At 45.2% G+C, this 24,284-nt stretch overlaps 2 protein-coding genes across 5 annotated transcripts in view; one reads left to right on the top strand and one right to left on the bottom strand.

The window, feature by feature from the left end:
* The window catches only part of CLDN10 (claudin 10), a 57,959-nt gene extending 36,052 nt beyond the window's left edge, over window positions 1-21,907 (top strand). Inside the window, exons 4-5 of the mRNA XM_073569577.1 lie at window positions 445-552; window positions 21,805-21,907. Coding sequence (XP_073425678.1) covers window positions 445-552; window positions 21,805-21,907 — 211 coding nt within the window. The remainder of the gene's footprint in view (window positions 1-444; window positions 553-21,804) is intronic.
* Window positions 21,908-23,469: 1,562 nt separating this feature from the next.
* Window positions 23,470-24,284, bottom strand: part of DZIP1 (DAZ interacting zinc finger protein 1) — a 107,635-nt gene continuing 106,820 nt past the window's right edge. For all 4 annotated transcript variants that reach the window (XM_073569573.1, XM_073569574.1, XM_073569575.1 and 1 more), the window contains one exon: window positions 23,470-24,233. In XM_073569573.1, the coding sequence (XP_073425674.1) occupies window positions 24,151-24,233 (83 nt within the window). In that variant the 3' untranslated portion in view covers window positions 23,470-24,150. The remainder of the gene's footprint in view (window positions 24,234-24,284) is intronic.

Here is a 24,284-nt window from a genome sequence, read left to right as displayed (position 1 = left end):
GCTGTTCAAAACAGCTGACATGTGCTGTAAAAGATGTGGCCTCACTGCCGGAGCCCACATCAAAGGGGGAGTCACGACATGCCCAGTACTAGTATGGTGCATGTCGAGAAGGGGTTAAGCAAGAGGCACCACTAACCAAACAACACCATGAAGACCAAGGAGATCTCCAAACAAGTCAGGGACAAAGTTGTTGAGAAGTACAAGTCAGGGTTGGGTTATAAAAAAATTTCCCAATCTCTGATGATCTCCTCGAGCACCATCAAAATCCATTATCATCAACTGGAAAGAACATGGTACCACAACAAACCTACCAAGACCATATGCCCGACAGTGGCCACTGTCAGGACGTATGTCACAGGCCCCTTCTACATATTAAAATGTACTTCATATATTGCCATAAATATCTCAGATTGGCTATGTGACATAAATATTATTAATTTGCAGATATGAGCTTGGGACAGCACTTTTTATTGGGTGGTCTGGATCTGTTCTCTGCTTGGTGGGAGGATTTATATTTTGCTGCACAACACCAGCCCAACACATTGTTTTAAGGTAACGCAGAAGTACTTTTAATTGTTATGCTCTTCAAAGAAAAGTTGGCCATAGAAGTAAAGTTAGTCATTAATAATCTTGTTCTAGAAACAGCTCTATCAATCAGGGTATTTGATTCTTCACATTTTTGTCAGTCATTAATGACAAATACTATGGCGTTAGTGTTTAGAAATGTTCAAAATACTACCAGATGAATGGAACGCCACAATATAAATGATCTTATACTGGGAAAATTATTCATTTAATTAGAGGTCTGTATTAATTTATGCCACATGTGCGAAAAGGTTCAAAGAACATTTCGATGAATAGATCTTGGAATAATAATAATTTCCACAATTGGATGTGTTAAAAAAATGTTCCTGTGCTGAAATAATCTTATAAATGTGCCCCTGCTGTGTACTGTGTAATGGCTGTGCAAAGTCCAGAAGTAGAAGGCGAGCACCATGACAGTAGTCCACACATCCGAACCATCATACGTGTATAAAAGAGACGCAGCCGGCAATACAACTGTTTTACCCTTAGGTGCACATTCATGGAAAATAAGCTAATCCACATAGCAAAAATAGTAGAAAAGAGCGGCACTCACCGGGTAGTGTAGTCAAGGCTTTATTATAAAAGCATATCAGCGGGAGTACTGGTGCAAAAAGGAGATAGCAACGATCGTTTTGTGCTGCAAAGGCAACCGGTTACATGGTGAGCTGCAGCCGGCCAAAGAGGAAATACCCACAACCAGAAGCCAGGGCCCCTCCCACCGGTGCCACTCACCTGCTAAGCAATCAACAAAGCAACAAAAAATATACAGTTGTGGCCAAAAGTATTGACACCCCTGCAATTCTGTCAGATAATACTCAGTTTCTTCCTGAAAATGATTGCAAACACAAATTCTTTGGTATTATTATCTTCATTTAATTTGTCTTAAATGAAAAAACACAAAAGAGAATGAAGCAAAAAGCAAAACATTGATCATTTCACACAAAACTCCAAAAATGGGCCAGACTAAAGTATTGGCACCCTCAGCCTAATACTTGGTTGCACAACCTTTAGCCAAAATAACTGTGACCAACCGCTTCCGGTAACCATCAATGAGTTTCTTACAATGCTCTGCTGGAATTTTAGACCATTCTTCTTTGGCAAACGGCTCCAGGTCCCTGATATTTGAAGGGTGCCTTCTCCAAACTGCCATTTTTAGATCTCTCAACAGGGGTTCTATGGGATTCAGGTCTGGACTCATTGCTGGCCACCTTAGAAGTCTCCAGTGCTTTCTCTCAAACCATTTTCTAGTGCTTTCTGAAGTGTGTTTCGGGTCATTGTCCTGCTGGAAGACCCATGACCTCTGAGGGAGACCCAGATTTCTCACACTGGGCCCTACATTATGCTGCAAAATTTGTTGGTAGTCTTCTGACTTCATAATGCCATGCACACGGTCAAGCAGTTCAGTGCCAGAGGCAGCAAAGCAACCCCAAAACATCAGGGAACCCCCGCCATGTTTGACTGTAGGGACCGTGTTGTTTTCTTTGAATGCCTCTTTTTTACTCCTGTAAACTCTATGTTGATGCCTTTGCCCAAAAAGCTCTACTTTGTCTCATCGGACCAGAGAACATTCTTCCAAAACGTTTTAGGCTTTTTCATGTAAGTTTTGGCAAACTCCAGCCTGGCTTTTTTATGTCTCGGGGTAAGAAGTGGGGTCTTCCTGGGTCTCCTACCATACAGTCCCTTTTCATTCAGACGCCGACGGATAGTACGGGTTGACACTGTTGTACCCTCGGACTGCAGGGCAGCTTGAACTTGTTTGGATGTTAGTCGAGGTTCTTTATCCAACATCCACACAATCTTGCGTTGAAATCTCTTGTCAATTTTTCTTTTCCGTCCACATCTAGGGAGGTTAGCCACAGTGACATGGGCTTTAAACTTCTTGATGACATTGCGCACGGTAGACACAGGAACATTCAGGTCTTTGGAGATGGACTTGTAGCCTTGAGATTGCTCATGTTTCCTCACAATTTGGTTTCTCAAGTCTTCAGACAGTTCTTTGGTCTTCTTTCTTTTCTCCATGCTCAATGTGGTACACACAAGGACATAGGACAGAGGTTGAGTCAACTTTAATCCATGTCAACTGGCTGCAAGTGTGATTTAGTTATTGCCAACACCTGTTAGGTGCCACAGGTAAGTTACAGGTGCTGTTAATTACACAAATTAGAGAAGCATCACATGATTTTTCGAACAGTGCCAATACTTTTGTCCACCCTCTTTTTTGTGTTTGGTGTGGAATTAGATCCAATTTGGCTTTAGGACAATTCTTTTTGTTTTTTCATTTAAGACAAATTAAATGAAGATAATAATACCAAAGAATTTGTGTTTGCAATCATTTTCAGGAAGAAACTGAGTATTATCTGACAGAATTGCAGGGGTGTCAATACTTTTGGCCACAACTGTATATACATAGTTCTCATAAGTGAAAACAAGAATATAAATATATAATACATATAATAGTACCATAAATACAAAAGGAAAAAGAGAAAAAACACAACCACAAGCCAAAAAAGGTGAAAAAATATTGATTTTTCACAAAAAAAATTTTCCTAAAAATTTTTTACAAAAAATTTTTTTTCATTTCACAAAAAACCAGACATATCAATCCTCTCGTTGAGTCCCGTACGCTCTAAAGCACGGGTTTGCATAATCCACAGGGCCTCTCATTTCAGTAAATTCCTATTCAGATCACCTGCCCGTGAGGGTCTCTAACCTTTTCTATGCCAGCAAATGATAATGCATCGGGATTACAACCGTGTGCTTCTCTCATATGGTTAATAAGTCTAGGGACGCCTTTGCCTGTCAAAATAGAATTGAAGTGCTCACTAAATCTAACATAAAGAGGACATATAGTTTTCCCTATATAAAAAAAACTTGCAAGGACAAAATAAAACAAACAACATGGGTGGTTTTGCATGAAATAAAATCAGTGACATAATGAGTTACCGCACCTATACGTAAACAATGGTCAAGAATGTGATGAGAACAAAACGGACACATCAATAAAATTACTTCTCGGGGCATCAAATTGAGCCAATTACTATGTGGGTCTTCCATACGATTATGTACAAGAATATCCTTTAAACTGACACTTTTCTATAAGCAAAAAGGGGTCCTCTCTCCACCACTTCTGATAAATCAGTATCGTGACTTAAAATGTGCCAATTTTTACGGATTGCAGACCTGACTGCCCCGTCCATAGGACCAAAATCAAATGAAAAAACAAACCTCTTTTCATCCTTCTTGCAATTAACTCTTTTATTCGCCTCACCATATGAGTTCTGATTAAACCTGGTCTGTTTTTTTTTGCAGGATTTCAGGGTAACCCCTCTTCAAAAATCTGTTATATAATTCTCGTGATTGATCAACAAAACCTTTCTGGGTATTATTTATATGTTTTAGACTAAGAAACTGACTGTACGGTAAAGAATTTTTCATATAAAAAGGGTGATAACTGTCATAATGAAGCATGGCATTAGTGGATGATGGTTTACGAAAAACTGAAGTAAAGAAAGAACCCTCTCTAACCTCTAAAAAAAAAGTCCGAAAATTCAATTGAGGTGCCCCCAAATTTGGAAGTAAGTGACATATTCATGTCACCTAAATTGTTAAGATACTCCACAAAATTGTCAAATACATCTGGGGGGCCGTCCCACACAATGAATACATCGTCCACATATCTAATATACATCTTGATGTGTTTCAAAAAGACGATGTGTAATGGCTGTGTCTGACCGTGCAGGAACTTCTGTTGTTTGTTTTTTTTCTTCAAAAAGACGCCAGTATGGTGTAGAAACGTGCTGTCCAATAAAAGAACCTTTATCTCCTATTTTAAAGTATTTTTTTTTCTTCTGGTGAATTTTATTGGGGAGACTGTCTCCATCACCCATGAATCAGGATCAGTTGGACCTCTTAGGTTAGGTGCACACGGCAGCACTTTGGACACAGCACATGTCCGTTGCGTCCAAAGCGCTCCCGGCTATTGAACGCAGGTGATTCCGCATGTGTTCACTGAATCGTGCTGATTCACCACCTCCAATACATTCTATGGGTGACAATTATCTTGTGGAGATTCGTGTCCCCATAAGAGAAATAGACATGCTGCGGTCTGGATAGATGAGCTGCATGTCTTTCTCCACGGGTAAGCCACAGGTGACTCTGGATCCATAGTGGATATGAGACTTCTTGAAATCCCATCAACTATGCTGTAATGTCTGGAAGCTGCGGGTTGGACGCTGCGGTAGTATGCAGCTTCCAACCCATAGCGTTTATGGACCGTGTGCACCTACCCTTAAAGCATTGGTTATCACACTATCCCCTAGGTGAGCCATACTATATTTTTTTACTTTTTATCCTCCTCTAATTCGGTCACTCAATTTGGTGTGCTCTTTCCCTCCACAGCTTTTTTCACATGCAGGAACATGGTCTGAAAATACCCCTTCACCTGGGTAGGGGAGGAAACAGCTGATTCTTTCTGTGAGGTAAAATATTTGCTGTTTGATTTGAAACATGCCTTACCTCACAGAAATAATATATAGAGGTGTATATAGAGGTGATCCGATAAATGCCACTGCACAGGCTTGGATGAGGAAATTTTTTTTTCTTCTCTAGCAAGATGGCTCCGCCGGCGTCTATGTAATAGCAGTTGTTGGTGATCGCCGATAGCTGCTTTCGCAGGCTCAGTGGTGCCATCTTGGAGGAGGACTTTTTTCTTCTTTTCCAGCAAGATTGAGCCACCTGTGCATGTGCAGTAGCAGTTATCAGATCACCTCTATATACACCAATAGCTGCTACCGCACAGGTGTGGCGGGCGCCATTTTCAAATGGATTTTTTTTTTTTTTTAAATATCAGGATAACCTCAACCAAAATAATTATATGCACTTTAAACATGCGATTATGCTACAGCACAGGTGCCACAGCTGGCACCTTCCTGCAGAAAAGTTGTTGTTTTTTTTTAATATGATCAGGGCCGTATTTTCCACTAGGTACCCGCGGACACGTGCCTAGGGCGGGACGATGCGGTGGGGCGGCACCTGGGTAAAGGTTTTTTTTAAAAAAATGGAAGTCTGTGTCGGATCCTCCCCTCCGCTCCGCTCCCCTCTTGAAGACATCATACTCACCTCCTCAGCTCCAGCGGTGCCTGCAGCTCCGAAGGTCTCCGGCGCCGCCGGCATTCTTCCTGTGTCACAGGCTGTGTGTGTGAGCGGTCACGTGATACCGCTTATTACAGTAATGAATATGGACGCCACTCCTCTTCCATAGGCGTGGCGTCCATATTCATGGGGCTTAATGAGCGGTATCACGTGACCGCTCACACACACAGCCTGTGTAATACAGGAAGAATGCCACTGCCAGTGCCTGGAGCTGTAAACATACAGGGACCGCGCAAGGTGAGCCCAGCCATGCATACAGGGAGGGGGGAGATGAGTATGAGCCCGGGGGGGATTATGAGCGGGGGGATGAGTATGAACCCGGGGGGGAGGTGAGTATGAGCGTGGGGGGATGGGAGATGAGTATGAGCCCAGAGGGGAGGGAGGAGGGAGATGAGAATGAGCCTGGCGGGGATGAGTATGAGCCTGGGGGGGAGATGAGTATGAGTGGGGGGATGGGATGAGTATGAGCCCAGAAGGGAGGGAGGGGGGAGATGAGAATGAGCCCAGCGGGGAGGGAGGGGGGAGATGGCTGCACTGTGGAGATGGCGGCACTAGGGAGATGGGTGCACTGAGGAGATGGCTGCACTAGGGAGATGGCTGCACTGGGGAGATGGGTGCGCTGAGGAGATGGGTGCACTGGGGAGTTGGGTGCACTGTGGAGATGGGTGCACTGAGGAGATGGCTGCACAGAGGAGATGGCTGCACTGGGGAGATGGCTGCAGTGGGGAGATGGGTGCGCTGAGGAGATGGGTGCACTGGGGAGTTGGGTGCACTGTGGAGATGGGTGCACTGTGGAGACAGCTGCACTAGGGAGATGGGTGCACTGAGGAGATGGCTGCACTAGGGAGATGGGTGCACTGAGGAGACGGTTGCACTGGGGAAACGGGTGCACTGAGAAGATGGCTGCACTAGGGAGATGGGTGTACTGAGATGACTGCACTGGGGAAACGGGTGCACTGGGGAGATGGGTGCACTGAGAAGATGGCTGCACTAGGGAGATGGTTGCACTGAGGAGGTGGGTGCCCTGAGAAGATGGCTGCACTAGGGAGATGGGTGCACTGAGGAGGTGGGTGCCCTGAGAAGATGGCTGCACTATGGAGATGAGTGCACTGAGGAGAAGGGTGCACTGAGAAGATGGCTGCACTAGGGAGATGGTTGCACTGAGATGGGTGCACTGAGAAGATGGCTGCACTAGGGAGATGGCTGCACTAGGGAGATGGTTGCACTGAGGAGTTGGGTGCACTGAGAAGATGGCTGCACTAGGGAAATGGCTGCACTAGGGAGATGGTTGCACTGAGGAGATGGGTACACTGAGAAGATGGCTGCCCTAGGGAGATGGCTGCACTAGGGAGATGGGTGCACTGGGGAGATGGCTGCACTGGGGAGATGGCTGCACTGAGGAGATGGCTGCACTGGGGAGATGGCTGCACTGAGGAGATGGCTGCACTGGAGAAATGGGTGCACTGTGGAGACAGCTGCACTGTGGAGACGAGTGCACTGGGGAGACGGGTATGAGTGGGGGGAGGAGATGAGTATGAGCCCAGCAGGGAGGGAGGGGGGAGATGAGAATGAGCCCAGAGGGGTGGGAGGGTGGAGATGGGTGCACTGTGGAGATGGGTGCACTGAGGAGATGGCTGCTCGGGGAAATGGGTGCACTGGTGAGATAGCTGTACTGGGGAGATGGCTGCACTGGGGAGATGGCTGCACTGGGGAGATGGCTGCACTGGGGAGATGGCTGCACTAGGGAGATGGCTGCACTAGGGAGATGGGTACATTGAGGAGCTGGCGGCACTGAGGAGATGGCTGCACTAGGTTGATGGGTGCACTGAGGAGATGGCTGCACTGGGGAGATGGGTGCACTGAGGAGACGGCTGCACTGGAGAAACGGGTGCACTGAGAAGATGGCTGCACTGGGGAGACGGGTGCACTGAGGAGATGGCTGCACTAGGGAGATGGCTGCACTTGGGAGATGGGTGCACTAGGGAGGTGGCTGCACTGGGGAAATGGGTGCACTGTGGAGATGGGTGCACTGTGGAGATGGCGGCACTAGGGAGATGGGTGCACTGAGGAGATGGCGGCACTAGGGAGATGGGTGCACTGAGGAGATGGCTGCACTAGGGAGATGGCTGCACTGGGGAGATGGGTGCACTGAGGAGATGGGTGCACTGAGGAAATGTGTGCACTGAGGAGACGGCTGCACTAGGGTGATGGGTGCACTGAGGAGATGGCTGCACTAGGGAGATGGGTGCACTGAGAAGACGGTTGCAGTGGGGAAACGGGTACACTGAGAAGATGGCTGCACTAGGGAGATGGGTGCACTGAGATGACTGCACTGGGGAAATGGGTGCACTGGGGAGATGGCTGCACTAGGGATATGGGTGCACTGAGAAGATGGCTGCACTAGGGAGATGGTTGCACTGAGGAGATGGGTGCACTGAGAAGATGGCTGCACTAGGGAGATGATTGCACTGAGATGGCTGCACTAGGGAGATGGGTGCACAGAGATGGGTGCACTGAGGAGATTTGTGCACTGAGGAGATGGGTGCACTGAGAAGATGGCTGCACTAGGGAGATGTTGCACTGAGGAGATGGGTGCACTGAGAAGATGGCTGCACTAGGGAGATGGGTGCACTAGGGAGATGGGTGCACTGAGGAGATGGGTGCACTGAGGAGATGGGTGCACTGAAGAGATGGGTGCACTGAAGAGATGGGTGCACTGAAGAGATAGCTGCACTGGGGATATGGCTGCACTGGGGAGATGGCTGCACTGGGGAGATGGCTGCACTGGGGAGATGGCTGCACTGGGGAGATGGCTGCACTGGGGAAATGGCTGCACTAGGGAGATGGCTGCACTGGAGAGATGGGTGCACTGAGGAGATGGGTGCACTGAGATGGCTGCACTGGGAAGATGGCTGCACTGGGGAGATGGGTACAGTAGGGAGATGGCTGCCCTGGGGAAATGGGTGCACTGTGGAGACAGCTGCACTGTGGAGACGGGTGCACTGGGGAGACGGGTATGAGTGGGGGGAGGGGATGAGTATGAGCCCAGCAGGGAGGGAGGGGGAGATGAGAATGAGCCCAGCAGGGAGGGAGGGTGGAGATGGGTGCACTGTGGAGATGGGTGCACTGAGGAGATGGCTGCTCTGGGGAAATGGGTGCACTGGGGAGATGGCTGTACTGGGGAGATGGGTGCACTGGGGAGATGGCTGCACTGGGGAGATGGCTGCACTAGGGAGATGGCTGCACTAGGGAGATGGCTGCACTAGGGAGATGGGTACATTGAGGAGATGGCGGCACTGAGGAGACGGCTGCACTAGGGTGATGGGTGCACTGAGGAGATGGCTGCACTGGGGAGATGGGTGCACTGTGGAGATGGCTGCGCTAGGGTGATGGGTGCACTGAGGAGATGGCTGCACTAGGGAGATGGATGCACTGAGGAGACGGCTGCACTGGGGAAACAGGTGCACTGAGAAGATAGCTGCACTAGGGAGACGGGTGCACTGAGGAGATGGCTGCACTGGGGAAACGGCTGCACTAGGGAGATGGCTGCACTGGGGAGATGGCTGCACTGAGGAGATGGCTGCACTGGGGAAACGGCTGCACTAGGGAGATGGCTGCACTGGGGAGATGGGTGCACTGGGGAGATGGGTGCACTGGGGAGATGGGTGCACTGAGGAGATGGGTGCACTGAGGAGACGGCTGCACTAGGGTGATGGGTGCACTGAGGAGACGGTTGCACTGGGGAAATGGGTACACTGAGAAGATGGCTGCACTAGGGAGATGGGTGCACTGAGATGACTGCACTGGGGAAATGGGTGCACTGGGGAGATGGCAGCACTAGGGATATGGGTGCACTGAGAAGATGGCTGCACTAGGGAGATGGTTGCACTGAGGAGATGGGTGCACTGAGAAGATGGCTGCACTAGGGAGATGGGTGCACTGAAGAGATGGGTGCACTGAGGAGATGGGTGCACTGAGAAGATGGCTGCACTAGGGAGATGTTGCACTGAAGAGATGGGTGCACTGAAGAGATGGCTGCACTGGGGAGATGGCTGCACTGGGGAGATGGCTGCACTGGGGAGATGGCTGCACTGGGGAGATGGCTGCACTGGAGAGATGGGTGCACTGGGGAGATGGGTGCAGTAGGGAGATGGCTGCACTGGGGAAATGGGTGCACTGTGGAGACAGCTGCACTGTGGAGACGGGTGCACTGGGGAGACGGGTATGAGTGGGGGGAGGGGATGAGTATGAGCCCAGCAGGGAGGGAGGGGGGAGATGAGAATGAGCCCAGCGGGGAGGGAGGGTGGAGATGGGTGCACTGTGGAGATTTGTGCACTGAGGAGATGGCTGCTCTGGGGAAATGGGTGCACTCGGGAGATGGCTGTACTGGGGAGATGGCTGCACTGGGGAGATGGCTGCACTGGGGAGATGGCTGCACTGGGGAGATGGCTGCACTAGGGAGATGGCTGCACTAGGGAGATTGCTGCACTAGGGAGATGGGTACATTAAGGAGATGGCGGCACTGAGGAGACGGCTGCACTAGGGTGATGGGTGCACTGAGGAGATGGCTGCACTGGGGAGATGGGTGCACTGTGGAGATGGCTGTGCTAGGGTGATGGGTGCACTGAGGAGATGGCTGCACTAGGGAGATGGGTGCACTGAGGAGACGGTTGCACTGGGGAAACGGGTGCACTGAGAAGATAGCTGCACTAGGGAGACGGGTGCACTGAGATGGCTGCACTGGGGAAACGGCTGCACTAGGGAGATGGCTGCACTGGGGAGATGGCTGCACTAGGGAGATGGGTGCACTGAGATGGCTGCACTGGGGAAACGGGTGCACTGAGAAGATGGCTGCACTAGGGAGATGGGTGCACTGGGATGGCTTCACTAGGGAGATGGGTGCACTGAGGAGATGGGTACACTGGGGAGATGGCTATACTGGGGAGATGGCTGGACTGGGGAGATGCCTGGACTGGGGAGATGGCTGCACTGAGGAGATGGCTGCACTGAGGAGATGGCTGCACTGAGATGGCTGCACTGAGGAGATGGCTGCACTGGGGAAACGGCTGCACTAGGGAGAAAGGCTACTTTCACATCAGCGATTTTTGCCAAAGTGTCTGCATTAGTCGTACTCACCAATGGAGGAGGCAACACTAAAAGTGCCTAGGGCAGCATAAACTCTAAATATGGCCCTGAGTATGATTATATAATATTCATTATGTTAACTCGGGGGAAGGTCAGTGAGGAATCACTGACCTGTCAGTAGTCTACATTATGAATTTTATGAATACCTAATCAGAGAACCACATAAACACCCCCCCACAGGCCGCCACGGAGCACGAGCATATCATTAACTGAAAACTACAAATAAAGATTAAACAACAACCACAAGATGGATTTCATCAATTAAAGGATCATTGTAATCAGTATAACGGCGCCAACTTGACACTGTCTGTAGGTTACTGTGCACAATCATGCTGACAGGTTCCAATTTAACCTCTTCAGGTTTCCAAAGACATCATGCTCTTGAAGGAAGTGAGCTGACCATTCTTCAGGCATTTTCCCTCTATGATGATACTGTACTTTAAAATATAAAACCTACAAGAAACACAATGAGTATAAACCCTGCTATAACTAAATAAGCAAAGAGCAAAAGTGCATTTAAATAACAGAGTTCTTAGTAACACTGTTTTTGATAAAACAAAACATAACAGCCATCCCACCCCCTATTCGGGACCCTCCTACACTGTCTAATATTAAAACTTTACTATGTGTCAGAAGTGACCTGTGTGAATAAAGAGAAAAGACTAGGTCCCAAACTCTGGACACTCAATTTGTGTTTTTTGTGGGGATTTTTGCATTTTGTGCAAGCGAGGGTGTTGTCTCTCCTCCTTGAGCAGGACATTAAATTTAAAAAGCTTCTAAAGGCTGAGGTGTCCAAAGTTCGGGACCCAGTTCTTTTTCTGCTCTAAGTCACATAGACTTCCCAAAGACGATGGAAAAACGCTAAAAATTTCCGACAATCATAAAACAACTCAGGAAATTACAAAAAGTTGCTAAAAAAAGACGCTTCAGGTAAAAAAAAACCTCAGACGCCTCTTGAAGCATCTTTCTTTTGAAAAGCTGTCTGAAAAAGACGTGTGTACATGCACTAATCACAGAATAGGTCCTTTTTCATGGGTGTCTCACACTGCGTTAAAGGAAAAATGATAGCAGACACATGGTGCCCAATCAACAGGCAGCACGTATCATACACTGGCTGCATGATTTCAGCCAGGTATGTTTGTGTCATGATCCAGGACGGGGTTTGTCTTTGGCCCATCCTGGTCAGACAGGGGTTAATTGTTTCTGCCTCTCTCTGGCTGAGGGTGGCTATTTAATGCTCACTCGACCTAGGTCCGGTGTCAGTTATACTCCTGCCCTCGGCTGAGTTAGTTGACCTTGTGTGTACGTGTGCCTTGTGCCTGATAACTTGTTGCTTGCTTGGTTTTGATCCGGTTCTGTCCCTGTTATGAGTTCTGCCTGTCCCTCTTGTACTGCGCTACCTCTCTGTGTATGACCCTCTGCCTATGACTTGACTATTCTCTGCTCGTCCCTCTGGTACCGCATAGCCCTCTCCTTGTACGACCCTCTCTTGTCTGACCTGCGTTTTCCTCTCCTCTACAATAGTTGCCCTGCAGCAGCTTCTTTACATCATCTGCAGCAGTAGGACGCTAAGCCCCACCCACTGCAGTCACATGATCGTAGGTCCTGGGACTCCCTACAATTTTCAATGCCGCAGGTCCTGTAAGCTTGAACCATCACTACAGTATTGGACCCCGTGCTCTCCCATAGAGTGGGTAAGTCACCCTGCTCTGCGTGGCAGTTTGCCGACGCTGACAGGGTCCTGACATTAGAGCCCTGACAGTTTGACTATAAATGCTGTTGAATTTCAGAGTAAATCATAGTTTAATAGTCACCGGAGACCAAGCCGCACCGGGAGACTAGTTGGACAGGTGGGTCTACAGTGGTTTCTTCATTCTGGCTCTCCTTGAATGATAGGTCTCTCCTTAGGGCCCCGTCACACATAGCGACTCACCAGCGATCCCGACAACGATATGACCTTGTCAGGATCGCTGGTGAGCTGCCAAACAGGCAGATCTCAGCAGCGATCAGGACAGCGACGACGCGGGTAACAAGCGACGCATGTCGCTTAGTTACCCGCAGTGTATGTTAAGATACCAGTGCGCTGGTGCAGGGAGCTGGTAACCAAGGTAAACATCGGGTTTCTAGGCGCCGCGCGGTGCTTAGAAACCCGCAGTTTACCTTGGTTACCAGCTCCCTGCACCAGCGCGCTGGTATCTAACGTACACATCGGGTTTCTAAGCGCCGCGCGGCACTTAGAAACCCGATGTTTACCTTGGTTACCAGTTCCAGCTTGCTGGTCTCCTGCCTGCCACATGCAGCGATGCGTGCTGGCCAGCGGGAGTCCAACGATCAAAAAAAGTCCAGGCTATTCGAGCACGATCAGCGATACCCGGTGGGGGGCAGTCGCTGATAAGTGTCATACACAGCGATATCGCTGTGTGTGACGTGGGCTTTATACTTGCAGTCAGGGGGAGTCCTAGCACTCAAGGTTAGTAGGTGGGGCAAAACCACCAGGGATCTCCCTAACCGACTAGTCTCCCGTGTGGCTCGATCACTGGCAGCTATGAAATTACGTTTTTCTCTGAAAAAGAGTTAAACATATATGGCTGAAACCATACAGCCAATGTCTGTTACATGCTGCCTGTGGATCGGTTCCCTTCAACTGTGTGTTCTAGAGCTCAGTATAGATGGCTGCCCCACCATTTTACAGAAAATGAGAGAAAACTATGTAGATGATTTAATAATTAAAAATAACCTTCCCTTATAACTTTCTCGTGATCTCTTTTCATCTGACTTTATCAATAGTGCATAAAAGCCTGAAAGAAACATAGATTTATATTTTCTCTCACTGCTTGCCATGAAGTAAGCTTGTGTTGAAGAACGAATTTACCCTGCAGACTTCAGATTGCATCATCTGATTAAATTGTAATCTGAAAGTAAAGGAAGAGAAGCACAAATTATGTAAATAGGTTCTAATACGGGTCTGTTGGAATCACATTCAGCGACGATATTTGGCGAATACGCCAGGAAAAGTTCACAAGATATGTGCTAAACATTTCTAACGGCTTCAATCAGCAGACAGAGGCCAAAAGAGTCTTATGTAAATTATAATAATCAACTAGAACTTTCTATTGATCGGGATAGAAAAATTATTCTAAATATGAGGACAGGACTGGCGATATCATTTGTGTTGTTTTTTTCCCACTTGTCTTATCCATTGTAATGTACTAGGCTGCATGAGCTTGAACAGTAAAAAGTTGATTCTATATCAAATTTTTTGCTTACATAAAGGTATTCTCCATTCAGGTGATATAGATGATCTATTCGTAGGACAGGTCATCAATAATATTATGTAATAATAATTTTATTTATATAACGCCAATATATTCCACAGCACTTTACAGTTCAGAGGGGACGTGTACAGACAATATCAGACATTATTACAGAGTAACACATCATTCTACAATTTAAAAAGAGGAGTGAAGGCCCTGCTTGCAGCTTACAATCTATGAGAAAAATAGGAGTGACACAAATAGTAAAAAGTGCTTATATTGTGGTTAAACCAGGGCTGTGGAGTCGGAGTCATGGAGTCGGTGCTCATTTTGGTGGAGTCGGAGTCGGTATAAAATGGACCAACTCCGACTCCTAAAATATATAATAAATTGGGTACAGTAGTTCAATGCAGGATGTGCTGAATATTTTTTCATAGGAATTTGGGAAAGTTATGAAATGTCCTATAAATGACTGTTCTATGCCTGATCTAAGGCTACATTCACACACAGCGTTTTTCCTGCGTTTTTTGAGGATACGTTTTTCAGTTGCAAAAGCAGATCAGCTTTTTAAAAAACTGCATCACCTGAAAGGTTTTTGAGCTCATGGATAATGTTTTCAATAGCAAAAGCAGACTAGAAATCTGCTCTATCTATCTATATATCCATTTATCCATATCTGTCTATCCATATCATATCTGTACCAAAAAAAATGAAAGCCGGATAGCACACAGACTAACACTCCTTTTTTTAGCACCAGTCAGGTACACCTCATAGCTGCCCAAAAGGACGCCCAGGACAGGCATTGCTCGTCTTCAGTAACATCAACATCAACTGATAGTTGGAATAAATAGACTGCATTCACCACATCTTAAGGTGCAGGCTTTATTTTCAAGTGTAGGGGTCTGAAGTATGAGGTTCTGCAGCAGCTGAGGTGTGCAGCATGAAATTCTGCAGAACAGTATGAGATTCTGCCCCCCCCCTAGGCTTGATCCTGGCTACGCCCATAGTGTGAATGTAGCCTGAGGATCTAGGCCTTATCTTAACCGAGATAAGTCATAGTGTGTGTGTATGTGTGTATGTATATATATATATATATATATATATATATATATATACACACACACACAGTGCAGACCAAAAGTTTGGACAAACCTTCTCAATCAAAGCGTTTTCTTTGCTTTCATGACTATGAAAATTGTAGATTCACTCTGAAGGCATCAAAACTATGAATTAACACATGTGGAATTATATAATTAACAAAAAAGTGTGAAACAACTGAAAATACTGTATGTCTTATATTCTAGGTTCTTCAAAGTAGCCACCTTTTGCTTTGATTTCTGCTTTGCACACTCTTGGCATTCTCTTGATGAGCTTCAAGAGGTAGTCACCGGAAATGGTTTTCACTTCACAGGTGTGCCCTGTCAGGTTTAATAAGTGGGATTTCTTGCCTTATAAATGAGGTTGGGACCATCAGTTGTGTTGTGCAGAAGTATGGTGGATACACAGGTGATAGTCCTACTGAATAGACTGTTAGAATTTGTATTATGGCAAGAAAAAAGCAGCTGAGTAAAGAAAAACGAGTGGCCATCATTACTTTAAAAAATGAAGGTTAGTCAGTCCGAAAAATTGGGAAAACTTTGAAAGTGTCCATCAAGCGCTACAAAGAAACTGTCTCACATGAGGACTGCCCCAGGAAAGGAAGACCAAGAGTCACCTCTGCTGCGGAGGGTAAGTTCATCCTAGTCACCAGCCTCAGAAATCGCAGGTTAACAGCAGCTCAGAATAGAGACCAGGTCAATGCCACACAGAGTTCTAGAAGACACATCTCTACAACTGTGAATAGGAGACTTTGTGCAGCAGGCCTTCATAGTAAAATAGCTGCTAGGAAACCACTGCTAAGGACTGGCAACAAGCAGAAGAGACTTGTTTGGGCTAGAGAACACAAGGAATGGACATTAGACCAGTGGAAATCTGTGCTTTGGTCTGATGAGTCCAAATTTGAGATCTTTGGTTCCAACAACCATGTCTTTGTGCGATGCAGAAAAGGTGAACAGATGGACTCTACATGCCTGGTTCCCACCGTGAAGCATGGAGGAGGGGTGTGATGGTGTGGGGGTGCTTTGCTGTTGACACCGTTGGGGATTTTTTCAAAATTGAAGGCATACTGAACCAGCATGGCTACCACAGCATCTTGCAGCGGCATGCTATTCCATCTGGTTTGTGTTTAGTTGGATCATCATTTATTTTTCAACAGGACAATGGCCTCAAACACACCTCCAGGCTGTGTAAGGGCTATTTGACCAAGAAGGAGAGTGATGGGGTGCTACGCCAGATGACCTGGCCTCCACAGTCACCAGACCTGAACCCAATCGAGATGGTTTGGGGTGAGCTGGACCGCAGAGTGAAGGCAAAAGGGCCAACAAGTGCTAAGCATCTCTGGGAACTCCTTCAAGACTGTTGGAAGACCATTTCTGGTGACTACCTCTTGAAGCTCATCAAGAGAATGCCAAGAGTGTGCAAAGCAGTAATCATAGCAAAAGGTGGCTACTTTGAAGAATCTAGAATATAAGACATATTTTCAGTTGTTTCACACTTTAATTATATAATTCCACATGTGTTAATTCATTGTTTTGATACCTTCAGAATGAATCAACAATTTTCATAGTCATGAAAATAAAGAAAACTCTTTGAATGAGGTGTGTCCAAACTTTGGTCTGTACCGTATACATGTACATGTATACAGTGTATTACATATTTACAATTTATTACAGTTTTGTGTTCTAAAGTTGTATTACAATAAATAGATATTATGTTCTATCTAAATATCTTGATTATTGGATCATAGAAATGATTAAATGTCTGATGTTCACATTGTACTACAATAAATTTTTCACTTAAATATAAGCAATATATGTGGGAGTCGGAGTCGGTGTAAGGGAAATTGAGGAGTCGCAGGTTTGGCTTACCGACTCCACAGCCCTGGGTTAAACTATCATTATCAAGGTATTAAAGTAAAGCTGCAAGTAAGCTTGCGAGCAGGGCCCTCATTCCTCTTGGTATCTGTTTTGATCTATGTGTTTATTGTTATGCTGTAATGTCTATTGTCTGTAGAAGTCTCCTCTATAAAGTGCTGCGGAATATGTTGGCGCTATAGAAATAAAATTATTATTATTTATTATTAAGTATCAGTCACCTTACAATGTATCGTGACAAAGTCACTGGCAAAGTACTGGAGGGGAAATATGTATCACTGAGGTTGTTAGCGTCAGTGACATGACCCTAGAAAAATACTAAAGCACACTATGTGATGACAGGGGTTAATCAGCCATGTTTAGGGCTAATCTTATTGAACAGCTAAAGCGTGGGTGGGAGGCTGTTTACCATATCTTCACCCCCCCAGGGTAGGGTCTAGAGGATACATAAACAGCCTTCTGGCTCATTCAAGGTTGGATGTGCCTGGAGGTGGGAGTTCCAGATCTGTGTTTTAAGATAAGGAAAAATTACTTTTTTTATGTTTGTTTCCTGAGTGGGCAAATCCCTGCAGCATCATGGACTGTGTCATTTGTTAATTGTTTTGGTTTCCTGGTAGGCCAGAAAGGCCATGTTTATATTGCTAACCCTGCTCTGGTTTATGCTGTACCTCAATAGACCAGTGGAAAATTTAAAGAGATGGCGACCTATGTCTACCTCCATGAGCTGTAATTGTTTAGTGTATAACATGTTGCCTGAGAAATCGGCAACATGCTGTAATTGTATAGTGTAGAACATGTTGCCTGAGAAACTGGCCACCCTGAAGCCTCAGAGGGATCGGTTACCAATGTAAAGAGTGTATACCACTAGCAGGCTCTATACTTTAATCCAGTCTCCCTCCGCTTATCCCACGCTTCACACAACAGCCAGAGAGAGAGCCCAGTCTGGACGAGTGGTGCATGCAAAGAAGCTGGTATGAAGTCAATCTTCAGGAGCACACCACCCCCAGCAACAAGGAAGTGGTGCACTAAAAACACAACATGAGATTATTCCTTTAACTTTCTGTATATGGCAACGGTCAGACTTGGGAGAGCTATGCAAGAAACTTGCGCGAGTCTCTCGCATCAATACCCGTCAATGCCGCCGGCACTCAGGACCGGAGTGTGCGGCTGCATAGAAATACATGCAGCCGCACACTCCGGTCCCGTGTGCCGGCGGCAGTGCCGGGCATTGATGCGCGAGTTTCTCGCATAGCTCTCGCAAGCCTACAGTATATGTGAGCTTAGATTGTGTTTGGTAAAAAAAACTGAAAGTCAGAAAACATTCATATTGAGGGAGAACGTATCACAGGAGCGTACTGTAAGGATGCTTTGTGTTCCAATATTTTTTTGTGTTCCAATATTTTTTATTAATTTTAACATTTTTATGAGGGAGGGGGAATAGGGTACAGAACAAAAACAAGGGGATTAGGGTAGGGAGAACAAATCCCTGTAAAGACAGGGATATCCCCACAAAGTGGGGAAATAGACAGGCAAACATACAAACTGTACATACAATGCAGTAGTTCCAAAGCAAAATATTATTTAATATCAATAATACACAAATCAATTGTTGCTTAAATACAAACCTGTAGGAAGAAAAAGGTTAAAAGACAATGACAAATGCAAAGATCATTATATTTATATAATAGCCGTAGGAAAAATCAGTACACATATTGTGCTATGAAATTTGCACAATTATGATAGCTTAAAAAACAAAACCAAAGATCAATGCACTTATTATGCTAATACTTAAAAAAAAAATGAAGTACCCAAGTAAGTTATAAAAAATATGAATGCCTGTCCTGTCCGGAACATACTGTGATGTCCCTAAGACTGAGTGAAGGCCAAAAAAATTGGTTCAATCAAAAACTGTAAAGTGGAAATATTTCTTCAGACTGTTTTATATATAATCTAGATTACTCAACGACAAATAAATCAGAATTGAAATTCGGTTCCTTACGAAAAAAAAACCAAAAAACTAAAAGGATGGAAAAAATTTCTTTTCAGCCGCTTGATATAAAAAAAGAGTAACTAAAAACAACAGTTAAATAGCTCCTTCAGCCGAGACGAAGATCCGATTTCGAAGTGGAAGAAGTTCCGGGAGAATCCTTGGAGGACATTATTCCAATGCATTCAAGAAAGTCATTCCCCTCATCCGGGGTAGAGATAGGAACCAATCTCGATGCGTATTTCACCTGAAGAGTGGAGGAATGAGTCCAGGTGTAAGGAATCTCTGCGCGTCGGAGTTCACCAGTAGTATGGGAAAATGCTTTCCTTTTCTGTAAAGTGTCCTTTGAAAGATCCTTGAGGAAAATCAGATGACTATATTTGGAAGACAAGAATCTTGGATCTTTGGAGATACCCAGCAACGTGTTTCTTAGCCAATTGGGGTAAAAAGATACTATAGTGTCTCTTGCTAAATCATGAGGGAGAGTGGATGGCCTGCGAATCCTAAAAACCCTTTCAAACAGACACTTCTCATTGATGTCAGGGAACAAATGAGAGACCATTGACAATATGTAGCCCTTCAGTTGGGGAGCCTGAATTGACTCAGGAATCCCTCTGATCTTCACATTATTTTTTCTTCTAAAGTCTTCAAAGTTGGCCATATTAATTTTGAGAGAAGTAATGTCTTTTTGTAATTTATCCAGGGAATCTGAAAATGAAGGAAGGATCTGCGGCTGACTTGAGTCTAAAATCTTGTGATTTCTAAGAGTTTCGGGTATTTTTTGTTCTTTTGTGGCGTTACCGTAATCCTTCGTAGAAGTCGGGTAGGAGTCATCAGTTAAACGCATCAGGGTATCTTTGAAGAGGTCTTTTACAAAAACTTCAGATGCTTTAGATTTATTTTGCATCTTAAACGGATTTCCCTGAAGAGTAGGAGTCCCCATAGAGGCGTTCAATGAGTCCAAAAAAGCTTTGCACAAACTGACCATAAAACCTTCAGTAGCGTAGTCATCCGAGGCGGGTATGGCATCTAGTAATAATGTATTTATCTCACATTTAGTTCCCCCCTCTGAAGAAGAGCCCGATGATAGAGGTTCATCCAATGCCTGATCACTGAGACAATCGCTCCCAAGTTCATCATATAAATCACCATCTGCAATAAATCCCTCCGAACAAAAACTGTCAAAATCGTATGATAAGCCATTTTTATCTGAGTGTCCCACTCGATCTCCTTTGTTAACATTATAGGATGACCCAAAAGACTCCAGACCACCATCGTTATACAGATGCTTAGCACCTTTCATCTGTGATCCCTCTACGTTGTTCTGGTGCACTTCCCCTTTACATTTAGGGATAAGAGTGGAGGGACTGGGAAACAAGCATCCATTAGTAACCCCTGTATGAGTATTATGTTCATATAACTCTTTACCCCCATTATTCAGCCTGAGTCCAGTAGCATGTTCCCCAGCATCAAGAGGGGATTGTAGATCTGTGAGTGCAGGGATATGACCCTGCAAAACTGCAGATATAGGGATAACTTCCTGCTCATCGCTCCCTTTAAGCTTCATTTGCCGCTTCTGAACCCGGTCTCCTCCACTACAGACTGACCTGGGTATAAACTCTGGTGCCTCAGAACGCAGAACCTTTCCTGCAGCTCTCCTCAGCTGTGCTGCCCGCTCTGCATTGCTGTGGTTTCTCCTCCTGGCTTGGTCTGACTCTGCAGGTGCCACCGCGCTGCTCCCCCGCTCCATCTTCACAGTCTTCTCTGTGTGCAGCCGCAGGGCTGTCGCAGAGAAACCGTGGCTTCTCTCCCCAACATTGTCAGCATGTGAGGAGGTCGGGGCCTCCTCTTTCTGCTCACCACGCTCGCTCCATCTGTTTCTGGGAGCTGCAACAGGCCTCCTCGCCGTTCTCCTCTGCTGTACTGCTAGCTCTGCTTCCCTGCTGCTTCTCCTCCCGACATGAACATTCAGTGGAGGTGGCTTCATGCTGCTCCTTGGTCCTGGCATCATGCTCCTAGAAGTCGGGAATGCCGTGACAGACTTCCTCGTTGATGTCTCTCCATTCCTCTTCTCTGTCCCAGGCCTTGCTGTATTCACCTTCTTCCTTCCTGCAGGCAGTGTGGATGAGTCAGCAACTTTTGCAGACCCCTTTCTCTGCTCCATGAAAGGCTTTTTTTCTTGAGTAATCCGCAGCAATCTTCTAATTTTCCATTCCAGGCATATTCTTTTAGTCCAAAAAAAGTCCACTTCAGTATGCTTTTAGCTGCTTATTTAGGGGAAGTTGCAGGAGCTCCTGAGAAGCATGTCTGCTCCCTTCCCCTGCAAACCACGCCTCACCTGTAAGGATGCTTTGGAGAAGGACGGCCATGATGTGCTGGCTGACAACCTGTGCAGGACTCTCCTCTCCAAAGAAACTACAGTTATAGCAAACATGGGTGTGAGGCTTCGGTCCACTGAACATAGGGTGTGGAGGAGAACGCAAACGCTATGCCCTTATGTCCTGGGTGTCAAATTAAAGGTCTACATTAATTTACCTTAAAAGGTTCATTTATGCTCCACTGATTCATACAACCAAATGAAGCATGTTAACTTATAACATTATATCTTACCTTCTGGAACTAGATTTTATCCACACACTAAAATGTTGTTATTAAAGCACACAACGCTTACAGAAATAACACTGGTACAATATATATCTCTTCTTTTCAGACCGGCATCATCCAATAAGATTTCATACAGCCAGGCCAAAGGGATTACCAAACTGAAGACGACTGGTGCCTTGGAAGAATATAACACAAAAACTTTTGTCTGAAACATTTTAATTAGAGGAACAGAAAGGAGAAAAAAAGGAAGCAGTTAAAAAAACGAGTAAAAAAAGAAAGGAATAAATAAAAACAATAAAGCTTCATTCATTCTTAGTGTGGAGAAATCATTATTTTGTTCTTACTTGTCACGTAGTTCGGACTTCAATACTTTCTATTATTACATAAACATTTGACTTCCTATCAAACTGACACTAGAAAGTGACTGAAATCAATGACTAAATGAATAAGTGATAAAACTAAGTGGAGGAACTAGCACAAGCATGGAAGATGGTTTTCCTTCTGCCACCTCATTAATGGACCACATTTCCACCAATCAGTGGCGGACATACCTTTAGTGTAACCTGTACAGCTGCCCATATGCCCAATAGGTTAGGAGGCCAATGTCATCCTAAAAGCAGTTTCCTCCTACCAATTAGCTTGCACGTGAGAGCTTGTACTAATAAACTTCATAGCTCATAATTACTGGTGGATTGTTAGAAATAAGAGGGGGCTCCATACACAGTCCTTGCACATTGGCCCTCTACTTTCTGTGTCCACCCGACATTAGTATGGAGGGTAAGTTGGGACTCCTTGCAATGTGGACACTTTGAACGACTACTTAGGTAGAAGTAAAATGCAGCTAAACAGAGTGTAATGTAGTTACAGCTTATACCTTTTTTAAGTTTTTACAGGGTTTAAATAGAGGTATAAAACAGAATTTTATTTTTTTTTTTTTAAAAAGGAATTAACCAATGCTTCTCCCTTTCCATCAGTGTCCAGTCACCTATGGCTCCGTGATGTGTCAAGATGTCTTAGTAGGTGACAGCACATCACGTACTACTTGTGCAGGCACTAAGTGAACTGTTTTGGAGAGTTGCACACAAATCTTATACTGCTCCTTTTAGATCCCTATGATGTTGTTAGCTTAGGCTATTAAAGGGAATCGGTCATTCGATTCATGCTGCCCAAACTATGGCCAGCATTAGCCTGGCTGCATGACTGCCACCATGTATGATTTACGCTGTAATGCTCCAGCGTTAGTTTGAAGTTCCGCCGGGAACTATAGGAAGAAACGTGACTAATCTGACACCAATGAGCTCTGATTCATACTCCCCCCTGGTTTGAGCAGCATGAATTGAGTGACAAGTTCCCTTTACATCTGTATTTGCGTGCAAATTTTTAGCTGTGTAGGGTTAAAACTAAAAGGGTTAATCAAATAACAGCAGATCTAGAAAATGTTGATGCCATATTATAAACAGTAGTTAGGTGGACTACCTTCCATGCTTATCACGTGATCTCTGAACACTGTTTTACAGCAATTGTGTCATCGTAGATAGATTCGGGTCTTACAGTGGTGCCACCCTGTGGCACTCCTAAGGAGTCTTGGTAGGAGTACTGCCATTGTCCAACCCACTCTTTTCCTTTATGCATTAAAAAGCACAGTTAAAATATTAAGGTCCTAGTCTTTACGGTAGGATACACTTCTGTAACATCACGGCATTATACTTAGAACTTAGAACTGATCCGCACATTATTAGATTTCATAGAATTCAGAACATGTTCACACAAATTAATTTCAAAGTCAAGATTTTAATACTGTTTTTCTGCTAAAGCTCCAGTACAAAAAAAAAAAAGAGTAAAAAATACAGTACCGTTTTTTCAACCATTGAATAAACGTAGTATTACAAACAAAAAGAAAAATCACAAAATCTTGTGCTTTAGAGGTTTGCAGCTGCACTATGTTCTATTGTAGAACGTATGACTATTTTGGTGCACTCAATCACATACATTTGTGGGGGTATAAAGCCCCGTATTGCATCTTATAGAATAGAAGACTAGAGTCCTTGAAATCTTTCCTAGAATTTAGACACCATAACGCATGTGTCCAAACATTGGATCATTCCTATAAGGCTCCGATGTGCCTTGTGCACTATATTAACATTAGAGCAATGCTTTGAATTTTACAAAGTGGTGGAGGCAGCGCAAAGTAGGAACAGTAAGTGCTTCATATGAATTCATTGTACCGTATAGAGATAAGACGTCAAAATGTGGACAGAAAAGACATATGCGAATATAACACTGCATCCGTGATCGTAGAGGACATCAATGGTGTTTCCACAATTCAATACATCTGGTAATACAAAGACATAAAACATACAAAAGGTACAAATAAAAAACACTTTCGGATTGCCAACACTGGCTGTACAAATCCTTAAGGCACTGTACAATGTATTTTATTGTGGGTGAAGAGTCAGACGTCCGATGTGTCACTGAAGTCACTCACAGTAACTAGACTGCTCACTAGTGTGCTGGAGGTGTCAGCGTCACGGCCATCTGGAAGACAGGAATATGTCATCAGTGCATAGAACGGCAGGGAATTCACAA

The sequence above is a fragment of the Dendrobates tinctorius genome, unplaced genomic scaffold (genome assembly GCF_039654945.1).
Source record: "Dendrobates tinctorius isolate UK_male_01 unplaced genomic scaffold, ASM3965494v1 ptg000026l, whole genome shotgun sequence".
NCBI classification, from domain to species: Eukaryota; Metazoa; Chordata; class Amphibia; order Anura; family Dendrobatidae; genus Dendrobates; species Dendrobates tinctorius.
The sequence above is the reverse complement of the archived record's forward strand: the minus strand, read 5'-3'. Positions and strand labels throughout refer to the sequence as shown.